The following is a 12,500-nucleotide window of genomic DNA, read 5'->3' on the forward strand; positions in this document are numbered from 1 at the left end:
TGTTCTTTTCTAATAGATAAAAAGTTCCAGGATCTTACTAGGGTCAACAACACTGGTGTTCTCATTGACAATACTTCTCATGGCTTGCCCATCTTCCAGGTAGCATCTGTTCATACAATTCTTATAAAATAATTCAATCTTCCCAGTCTTGAGTTTGAGACTGATGCAATTGTACCATCTATCGAAGGCTCTCTTGACTTCCTTGTCCACATTACTTGTGGCATATCTATTGTTGGCAAGGAGCTGAGCAAGCTCTAAGTAAGAGTATTCCAATGTTGAACATTGGGTAATGACGCCACGGACGGAAGACTTTAGCAGCCAGATAGTTGCCTGCACTAAGCTTTCATCAAATCAGTTTATATAATGTAGATACAAATTCCCAGCCATGAGCACCTTCGCCAGTGCTAGTACCTAGAAGTTGAGAACCGCTGTTCTCGAAACATCGTCAACTGACCTTCTTTAATTTTGTTTATTGTGACAGTATCTATTTCCTTTGCAGACGGAAGTACAAAATTTGCTTGAGAAAAGAAAATAATAAGAAATTCGGAAAAATTCTCTTATGAAATTAATGTAGCAGAAAGTAATAATATTAATCTCAATATTACCATTATCACTACCGAAAATAAAATACATAGAAAATTCATTGAACCGAATACTGCCTGAAAATCAGAGGTGAAAAACTTTTAGTAAATAAGTAAATAAAAGCCTTAAAAGATTGAGATCTTCCACAATAATAACTGTTTTAGTTCAGGATTTTATAGTGATACAGTTGGCTACTATGGATATAAATCATCCTTTTCCATTATATTCTTGTACAGTAATTGACTTTAGTTCTTAAAATCTAATGCATCATGCCATCCATCAGAATCTCACTATTTTATATTGAAAATTAATGAGCTTTCATCTTTATTTCTTGTATTTCTCTCATTTAGTCATTGACGGACTATTTGGATTGGTAAGGTTTAAAGCTGGCTTTGAATTAATATTGTCATAATAATAATAATAATAATAATAATAATAATAATAATAATAATAATAATAATAATAATAATAATAATAATAATATTTGTCTATTGATAATGTTTTAATCTGGCTTTGAATTAACTCTGTCATGATAATAATAATAATAATAATAATAATAATAATAATAATAATAACAGTAGAAGGAATAATAAAATATGTTTCTAACCTTGTATTGCAGACTATAATTTGTGTGTGCACGGGTCTATGTCTGAGCGTGTGTATATGTCTCTAAGAACAAAAGGTAATCAATAGAATTAGCCAATCACGTGCAAGAAAACTACTATTTCTCTCTCTCTCTCTCTCTCTCTCTCTCTCTCTCTCTCTCTCTCTCTCTCTCTCTCTCTCTCTATGACAACGTATCCAATTCTCTACGCCAAATTTTCCGATTAGAATCATTCTTCGATTGATTCCAACATTATTGTGATTTACCTTCACGAGACTATTCATGCTGAGAACATCGATAACCGATAGAAAGTTATTTATTTCATTGGAAATAAAATAGAGACTCTCGTCACGGAAAAAAGGAGGCTGCTTCAATGTTGTAATCTTTCATTGGTTAAGGTGCGGACAAATCATGGCAATTTAAATGACTCTCGCATTAGTAACTTCTATTTCAAGAAAAAACACGCACATACGCAAATATGGAACCCCCTTCACACATGCGCACACCCAGAAACACGCACAAACAAACAAACACACACATACACACACATATATATGTATATATATAAAATCACCTGGTATATTTCTATTAATTACCTTTCGTTCTTAAACACATATACACACACTCAGACATAGACGCGTGCAAACATAAATCATAGTCTGCAATACAACGTTAGAAATATATTTTATTATTCCTTCTACTGTTATTATTATTATTATTATTATTATTATTATTATTATTATTATTATTATTCTACTGCAGAAAAAAAGGCCTCAGACATGTTTTTCCACTTGCGTCTTTTTGGTCTTTTCTCAAAGTTTTTCTTGATCTTGTCCAGGAACTTTTCCACCTATCTCTTGTGCTGATTCCAATCGAATTTTTTTAAAAATTACCTTTAATTTCTTCTTCACTTGCTTCCATTTGATCATGTTCCTTGGAGTACCTATTTTCTATCGTTTAAACTAAACTCATCAAATTTTTCTAATATTACATGCGTGTTTATCTTATTTCTAAAAAAAAAAAAAAAAAAAAAAAAAAAAAAATTCTTTCCTTTGATCTAAACAAATTTGGTTCTCACCATGCTATGGTCGTTTGACTTTAACTTTTTTAACACTGTAACAGTACTTTCAGTAAATTCACTTTTTCATTGAGAATAAAATCTATTTCATTTACCGTTTCTCCATTTTGGTTTCTCCATGTCCATGTGTGTTCAAATTTGTATATATATATATATATATATATATATATATATATATATATATATATATATATATATGTATGTATATATATACATATATATATATGTATATACATATATAAATTATATATGTATATATATATATGTGTGTGTGTGTGTAAGTGTTTATGTGTGTATCCATATGTGTGTATGTATACATATGTATTTGTAGTTGACTGAATGGCTATGTTCATTATGTATGCGTATGCTCTCCTTCAAGTCAATTCATATGTATGTAAGAATAAATCATGTGGACTGAACCAAATGGTCCGTTTAGAAATACTGGTAAAAAATGTCCATTTTAAATGTTTCTATTCTTTGAGCCATTTTCTATTACAAAAACTAGAGTATGATATTTTTTTTATCTTTCTTTTTTCTCTAATGCTAACGTTTTTATAGATCAATTTTTACCTTTTTCCTTTAAATTCCCCAATTTTCCTAATGCCTAGGTATTTCACTATCATACTCAGGTCAGCCATTCTTGTCTTAGGAAACTAAAACCAATCTTCTTAGAGACAAGGATGAATATATCTTGAAAAGTGAATACACAAACCTACCTTCATTTAACAAACACCTTTGATCAAGTTGAGCTTCTTCTTCGTTTTTCTGGTTATGAGAGGCGACGATATTTTCGGACTCTACGTCATTATCTCCCTTGTAGTCGCTGTCACTCTCAATTGAAGATTCACGTCTGGAAAAAAGTTAATGACATTGGCATTATACTGGTGCATGGCTATCTCATTCCAAGCGCAATTCTAGTTGGTCACGTGATTATTTATCGGGTGTAGCTGCAAGACCAAACCACGTGAATCGATATAAACAAACAATATGTATTTAGATGTAATCAACTTGAATCCGTTCAACTAAAAGTTTCAATCTGGTTATCAAAATTCTTGCACAATTCATGTTTTCTAATATAGTGAAACTGCTTCTATAGCTTGGAAATTAATATGCAGAAGCTCTCTCTCTCTCTCTCTCTCTCTCTCTCTCTCTCTCTCTCTCTCTCTCTCTCAGACATTTTACCAGCATATATTCTAATGAAATCTCTCCATCACCCATATAACCGAATGACCTTGTATACATCCAGTCAACCTTTAAAGGAGAGAGAGAGAGAGAAAGAGAGAGAGAGAGAGAGAGAGAGAGAGAGAGAGAGAGAGAGAGAGATCGGGGCATTGCATGAATGAACTGATTAATTCAGCTACCAACACGCAGAGGGAAACCTTGCTAATCCTTTGGCAAATATAGTCGAAGTAATATCCTCTTCCTTGCACAAACATACAAAGAGGATGATATATACCTGGTTTGCCAGGCTAAGCAGACAAAATATTTGGTGAATTCTTCCAGTCATTCCCTGAGCACATGAAGTTATCATTACTATAGCACGGACTCGGAATTTAAGGGATGTTTACGAAGACCGGATAGTAAGTGATATCTTACTTTAAGGGATACCATGAACTCAGTCAATAGTTGTGTAACTTTCAGAAGTAAAATAATAATAACAACAACAACAACAACAACAACAACAACAACAATAATAATAATAATAATAATAATAATAATAATAATAATAATAATAATGATAATAACTAAGTTGTTATATCAATAAATTATCTGAACATTACTGCACAGTCTTCCAATATTATCCTTCAATTTTGGTTAATATGACCATACAATATGCATATGATAATACTGTTTTAGACGGCAATTATCAACAAATTAACAATGAAATTTTTGGTTCTAAAAGAGAACAATGTAATTTCACTCAATAAATTTTGAGTTTTCTAGAAATAGATTTTCGTTAATAACTTACTGGGGAACCTGGGGCATGTGTATTGAGTGGGGAAGGCGAACAGATTGCAGCATCTCAGGAGAAGGAACTGCACATGTTTGTAATATCATGTCTTCCACACACCTGCAAATACAAAATAATTATTAGGTGAACATGTCTACTGCTGGATAGAAAACAAGCATGATGCATATACAACTGATGCTACTCTCTTTGCATATGCAGCTGATGCTACTCTCTTTGCATATGCAGCTGATGCTACTCTCTTTGCATATGCAGCTGATGCTACTCTCTTTGCATATGCAGCTGATGCTACTCTCGTTGCATATGCAGCTGATGCTACTCTCTTTGAATATGCAGCTGATGCTACTCTCTTTGAATATGCAGCTGATGCTGCTCTCTTTGCATCAATTTCATCTCTTGAAAGTAGAACTAAGGTTGCCTTCTTCCGAGTGTTGTTCTCGTGTCTGATTTTTAGCTGCTGCTAGTGATCTATCAAAGTTCTTATTTCTGATCCTTGTATTATTCTCTAGCACCATCACTCACATTGTTCTTTTCGCATTTTCCATAAGTCTTAATCACTCTGGGCATCCTTTTCGTTCTTCTCTTCCCAGACTATATACGTCATACGTAGTAAGCCACTAGATATGCAGTTAATTCCAACAATCTAGCTCTCTCCTCCATTACAAAGCTCAATACTATACAGTATTCTAGAAATTTTAGTTAAGTTGTGACTAGAATATGGAATGTTTTTACTTATCTTACTTATTACTTCTTATATGCAGTTTATTTATTTCCTTATAAACTTTCCTTGCTAGAACCCCTAGGCTTGTATCATATTGCTTTTTCCAGCTAGGGTTATAGCTTTTCTAGTAATGCTAATAATCTTATTATACTTCGTCTCGGAACGATAGATATTTGAAATATGTAAGACTTTCAAAAATGCCTGTAAACAGGTTAATGTTATCGTCTGAAGTATAAGTTCATAACATACTTTAGCAATTTTTATTACAAATTCGTAATATATTTATAAATAAATCTAAATTTCATAAACTAACTTTAATCCAAGAGACTAATATTCATGCAGCTGATTTGTATCACAATATATTAATGATTTTGTCTTTGTTATTAGAAAGCTCGTTTTCTCTATCTCTTGAAATCTAGGTTCCAATCATATTGAATTGTATATTTATTATGATGTTTCGGTTATAAAATTGAAACCAAATAAACACGATTCATTGCTATTGCAGATCCCCTGGTTCAAATCATATCTTTAAACTAGTGTACCAATTTCACATTGACGTTCAAGAATCCACCATCCCCTAGCTATGAAGACAACGATGCATTTGTCTAGCCAAATGCTACACCTTGATCTTGTGAACATCATCAGAGGGCACTATGAGGTGAATCCTGGCATCGTACAAAATAAAAAACCATCATCCTCATTAAATTGATTGTCCTTTCCTCAGCCAGCAAACACTATTAAACCACAAAGTATCCCTGATCGTCATACAAAAAAGGTTTCTCCTGTATGAGCACCGTTTGCAGATCTCTACAAGAGACAGGTTTTACAGGAAGACAATATCGGTTGTAGTGGCCGATGCGGTAACCTCTATTTGCCGAGTCATGAGCAGCCATTGCCTGGCCCTCCTTGGTTGTTAGCTTGGGTGGAGAGAGGGATTAGGCGCTGATCATATGTATATATGGTCGGTCTCTAGAGCATTGTCCTGCTTGATAGGGCAATATCACTGTCGTTTGCCTCTGCCATTCATGAGCGACCTTTAAGCCTTTAAACTTACTAACTGCAGTGACTGGTGAGGCTGCAGAGATAAAACTTAAATCATCAAATTGATTAGACATCTTAGCACAAGGAGACACCAGTCAATCACTTATTGGGTTTCAATGATGTTAAAGAAACCAGAATAATATAAATCTCAGTAACCGCCTAACAATCAGACACACCTTAACTCACATGTTATCTGGGGCAAACTTTAGTTGTGATCGTGACCTGCTTCATGATGACTTCCCACACTGTGGGATTACTGTGGTATGGTCAGAAATTCATACAGACAACTTTAAGCACAAATGTTTTGTCATTCCAGAGAATTTTATAATGATTCAAATTATATACAAATAATAAACAAGCTTATTAAGAAAATCATGAACCCCTTTCAGATCAATAGATCCTTCAATAACCTATCAAGCCAAAGCTAGAACATTTTCAATCGGTATTTTAAGCTTTAGAAAGAATCTATTGAAGGGAATATTGATGACAATAAGGCACGTATTAGCTTTCCTTTTTTTGTTTAACAGTTAGTGGGTAATATAGGTGACGACCACTGATAGATATTCATTAACTATAGTGTAAATATACTTATAACTCTCTACACAAAGTATACACCTGATAATAAAACAATAATGTCCCTCTACACAAACTACTGTATACACCTAATAATAAGATAAAAATATTTTCACACTAACTATACACCTAATAATAAAGCAATACTGTCTCTCTACATAAACTATACACCTAATAATAAAATAATATTGCCTCTCTTCATAAACTATACAACTAATAATAAAATAATAATGTCACTACACAAACTATACACATAATAATAAGATAATGTCTCTACATAAACTATACACCTTAATGATAAAATAATAATGTCTCTCTATACAAAGTATACAACTAATAATAAAGCAATAATGTCTCTCTACACAAACTATACACCTAATGATAAAATAATAATGTCTCTCTACACAAGCTATACACCTAATGATAAGACAATAATGTCTCTCTACACAAATTATACACCTAATAATATAATAATAATGTCTCTCTATACAAAGTATTCACCTAATAATAAATAAAGCAATAATGTCTCTCTACACAAACTATACACCTAATGATAAAATAATAATGTCTCTCTATACAAAGTATACACCTAATAATAAAGCAATAATGTCTCTCTACACAAACTACACACCTAATGATAAAATAATAATGTCTCTACACAAACTATACACCTAATAAAACAATAATGTCTCTCTACACAAACTAGACACTTAATAATAAAATAATATTAATTATTAGTTAACCTGTTTTGTAAAAGGTTCTCATGATCAATGAATTTACACCGAAAAGTGTTTCACCTTGTGCAAAATTCACGCATGCGTGAAAGGCCTGGTAAATGATAATAATTTTCAGTAATATCCTATTTCATTTTCTTTATAATTTTTACTCTTTTCAATACCGGAATAAATGCTGCTATATACATGAAGACTAAGTTTAATGACGACTATTTCTTGCCTCGCATATAATCCTCATTATTACTTTCATTAACAGCTCAGGCAATGTCCGGGGAGGCTATTTTGGCGTATCTCTGGATTTCCTCGTTAATCCCAGAGTCATCTTCGTCGTAGATGAGAGATGATCACAAGGTAAAAGTAGCAGCAGGAATATCAGGCTCAGAACTAAGATTAAATGTTGCAAATTTCCTTGACCTCCGAAATATGCTCTCTCTCTCTCTCTCTCTCTCTCTCTCTCTCTCTCTCTCTCTCTCTCTCTCTCTCTCTCTCTCTCTCTCTGAGGATGGTACAAAGCTTTGTGTGAGCCTAATGTTTGTGGAGGTCGTATACCTCTTTGTATATTTACGATTTGCATTAATCTAAATTTTTTCCCTATCTGATAAAAAACAACATAATATACTGACACTTAGCTTCTACAGAAAATGATAAACTTTTATACCGATACATTATTATATATTAACATTTCTATAATAAGAAAAAATTCTTCGAAAAACCACACCAATATTTTGATAGACTTAGAATAAATATTATGTTGGTTGAACTGGAAAATTCATATTCCGTCATTATTTCAGTAAATAAGTTATTACCATTATCTTGTTCACCCAAATAAAAAATCTTTAAAATTATAGAAAAAATTAGAAATTTTTTTAAAGAAAATAGTCTTAAAACTTAACAGGAACTGGTGCTTTTGGATTTCATCGCCCTAGCTGATATCAAACAATGATTTTTACTTCGTGTTTAAGGGAAATCAAGTCCCGTTTATTATATCCTTGTTTATAGCTCGGTCGACGCAATGTTCATGAGGCATGAGGAATAGGTCACGCAACGTTCTCGTGGGTTAAATGCTTTCTAACGTACACTCATATTATGAAGAAAAAAAAAAAGAAAAAGAAAAAAAAAAAAAAAAAAAAAAAAAAAGCATTTTAAGACGTAAGTAAATATCAAATAGTACATCTATAATACGTAGATTTGTCCAATGGCTTTTAAGATTTTCCAAAAATATTCCTGATGTAATTTCAACGCATTTAGCACATTTCTGTTCTTTGTGATTTAGGTAGGATAGCTTCTAACAAAGAGACATACGCTTTTATTTGTCTTTAATTGTTTCGCCAATAAGGTTGCATGTTACATTGATATATCATGCACATACATACATACATACATACATACACACACACACTCACACACACACATACATATATATATATATATATATATATATATATATATATATATATCATCATCATCATCATCATCAGCAGCAGCAGCAGCAGCTGTTACTAGTCCATTGCAGAACAAAGGCCTCAGGCATTTCCTACACTTATGTCTGTTTGCGGTTTTTCTATGCCAGTGTGTGTGTATAATTCATATAGATATGCATATACATAGGCAGAAATATGTCTAGTATATATATACATACATATATATATATATATATATATATATATATATATATATATATATATATATATATATTATATATATATAAATATATATATATATATATATATATATATATATATATATATGTATTCCTGCATCCTCCTGTTTATATATATGAACTGAATCATAATATTAAAATAAAAATGAATCAACCAATCTAATCCTTCCAGTTATTTCTTATTCCTCCACTTCGAGTACTGGAAAAAGTAAGTAAACTCACTGGGTTCAGATGTAATATGTATCATATAAGTCGCAGCTATAACTTTACAAATGTTTTGTTAACCACTGAATCTTTTTTAGTATCAATGATGTTTTATTCACAGAGTGGAAGAATGTCTTAAAAGCAGAATCTGAATGTTTCCTAAAGTTGCTGATCATGATCTGTATCTCTTAACTATACAAAAAGCAATAATAATAATAATAATAATAATAATAATAATAATAATAATGATAATAATAATAATGATAATAATAATAATAATAATAATAATAATAATAATAATAATAATAATGATAATAATAATAATGATAATAATAATAATAATAATAATAATAATAATAATAATAATAATTTTGAAATTAATAATAATAATAATAATAATAATAATTATAATAATAATAATAATTTCAATAATAATAATAATAACAATAATAATAATAATAATGATGATTTTGAAATTATTATTATTATTATTATTATTATTATTATTATTATTATTATTATTAATAATAATAATAATAATAATAATAAGAAGAAGAAGAAGAATAATAATAATAATAATAATAATAATAAAAATAATAATAATAATAATAATAATAATAATAATCAATAGGCAAATTATTATTAAGGACTTTTGAGTTTGTCTTTTGGAAATGCATTGTAATGTCTTCAACCACCGCCCCTCAATCCTCTTTGGTTTTCCGTGTTCTATTTTGGATTATTCTTGTTTCGTTTATCAACTAAAATAATTTTTTGCATGTTTATTCAAGGACCCTTTAACCCGATTAAGACCGAATTCTATGGAGCCTTTCCATTAATTTCGTTTTATTAATTAGCAAAATTATAATGGTCTGGGTGTTCAGGACTTATCTCAGGGTATTTAAATACTATAAACTCGGTTGAGTCCCTTGTTAGGCTGGAGGAACGTAGAGAGTAGAGGTCCCCTTTTTGTTTCTGTTTCATTTGTTGATGTCGGCTACCCCCCAAAATTGGGGGAAGTGCCTTGGTATATGTATGTATGTATGTATAAATGTTTATTGTTTTGAAAACTAGTTGTAATAAGTTTCAAATATTTGGAAAAAATTTTAACATTCCAAGCTAAATACCTTTTTATTATGGGAGAATTTATTTAGAAGTTATTTATTAGGAAGTTATCAATTTCTTGCTCATTTTCAGCGCTGCATATTTTCTTTTGGTAATTTTTTCATTGTATAACCTTGTTATTCAAATCAGATCCTCTACTATGATCAACTCGTATATACCTGAAAGCAATGACGCTCGACTTTATGGTAAACTTTTTTGCTGAACATGAATCTGTACTTCGAAATAAACTTGGATTTCAAATTAAAAGGAATATTAGAAAGCTAATATTCACTTACAGTGAACAAGATATACTTACCGAGTTGCAGCTTGGGATGCCTCTGTATTCACACTTCCTTGTGAGTTGTTGTTGCCACTCCTGCAACAGGATGTAGAAGGGTTAGTTCATGGTTGCTGTATTATTATTATTATCATTATTAAATGCTAAGCTACAACCCTAATTGGAAAAGCAGGATGCTATAAGCCCAGGGGTCCCAACAGGGAAAATAGCCCAGTGAGGAAAGGAAACAAGGAAAAATAAAATAATAATAGTAATAACATTAAAATTAATATCTCCTATATAAACTATAAAAACTTTAACAAAACAAGAGGAAGAGAAACTAGATAGAACAGTATGCCAAAGTGTACCCTCAAGCAAGAGAACTCTAACCCTAGACACTGGAGAACCATGGTACAGAGGCTATGGCACTACCTAAGACTAGAGAACAATGGTTTGATTTTGGAGTGTCCTTCTCCTAGAAGAGCTGCTTACCACAGCTAAAGAGTCTCTTCTACCCTTACGAAGAGGAAAGTAGCCACTGAACAATTGCATTGCAGTAGTTAATCTCTTGGGTGAAGAAGAATTGTTAAAGGCCTGTGATTGCTTAAACTAGTAGAACTGACACCTAGATTACTAGCATTAGTTTATCTCAAAATCTTACTCATTTTCTGTGTGACATTATAAATCCACCAATAGGATTAGGTCCATTCATTTGTGAAAGATTGTTGGCAATATTCTATCTTGTTCATTATTTTTCTTGTACTTTAGTTTCTTATTTCCTTTCCTCACTGAGATATTTTCCCTATTAGAGCCCTTGGGCTTATAGCATCTTGCCTTTTCAATTAGGGTTGTAGCTTAGCAAGTAATAATAATAATAATAATAATAATAATAATAATAATAATAATAATAATAATAATAATAATAATAATCTGTTTCGCAGAATCAACTCTTCCTTTAGGCATTAATGTTTAATGACATTTCCATCATAGTTTATTTGACATTTCAGAAATATTCTATTTCCTCAATGTCCTTTTTATCAGTTATGCTATCTAATTCTCCCCACATATTCATGTCATCTCCATTCACAGGTTATTTTCTACCAGAAAATACTGATTTAAACAGCTTAGTTTGATGCTGGTTTATATATCATAAGGGAAAGATGCCAATACGCCATTTTAACAAAAAAAAAAAATGTTATTTGAATCCTTTAAGTCCTTGTTCTTTTAGAAACTATATTATCTGCCCTCCTCTATCCCTATCTCCTTACTATTGCTGCCAGCTTTCAATAAATCAAATCATTATACACAATACACAGTCACTCCAATGAACTTTTTGACAGAACACTTGGTTACTACACTGATCTTTTTGACACAACACTTAATTACTACAATGGCTTTTTTGAAACAACACTCAGTTACTCCAATGAACTTTTTGACACAGCACTTAGTTACTCCAATGACCTTTTTGACACAACACTCAGTCACCCCAATGACTTTTTTGACACTTAGTCACTCCAATGACCTTTTTGACACAACTCTTAGTCACTTCAATGACCTATTTGACACAACAACCAGTCACATCAATGACCTTTTTGACACAACACTCAGTCACTTCAATGACATTTTTGACACAACACTCAGTCACTTCAATCATCTATTTGACACAACAAATGCCACTCAAATGACCTTTTGGACGCAACACTCAGTAACTCCAGTGACCTTTTTGACACAACACTCAGTCACTTCAATGACCTTTTTGACACAACACTCAGTCACTTCAATCACCTATTTGACACAACAGATGCCACTCAAATGACCTTTTTGACACAACACTCAGTCACTCCAGTGACCTTTTTGACACAACACTCAGTCACTTCAATCACCTATTTGACACAAATGCCACTCAAATGACCTTTTTGACACAACACTCAGTAACTCCAGTGACCTTTTTGACAC

At 31.6% G+C, this 12,500-nt stretch overlaps 2 protein-coding genes across 2 annotated transcripts in view; one reads left to right on the forward strand and one right to left on the reverse strand.

Annotated features, from left to right (window-relative positions):
* Positions 1-12,500, forward strand: part of LOC137615974 (uncharacterized) — a 709,175-nt gene that overhangs the window by 488,861 nt on the left and 207,814 nt on the right. The window lies entirely within an intron of this gene.
* The window catches only part of LOC137616189 (uncharacterized), a 54,786-nt gene that overhangs the window by 14,199 nt on the left and 28,087 nt on the right, over positions 1-12,500 (reverse strand). The window contains exons 5-7 of the mRNA XM_068345838.1: positions 10,584-10,643; positions 4,234-4,335; positions 2,981-3,114 (exon numbers count right to left, since the gene is read on the reverse strand). Coding sequence (XP_068201939.1) covers positions 2,981-3,114; positions 4,234-4,335; positions 10,584-10,643 — 296 coding nt within the window. The remainder of the gene's footprint in view (positions 1-2,980; positions 3,115-4,233; positions 4,336-10,583; positions 10,644-12,500) is intronic.

This window comes from Palaemon carinicauda, chromosome 22 (genome assembly GCF_036898095.1).
Source record: "Palaemon carinicauda isolate YSFRI2023 chromosome 22, ASM3689809v2, whole genome shotgun sequence".
In the NCBI taxonomy this organism is placed as follows: domain Eukaryota; kingdom Metazoa; phylum Arthropoda; class Malacostraca; order Decapoda; family Palaemonidae; genus Palaemon; species Palaemon carinicauda.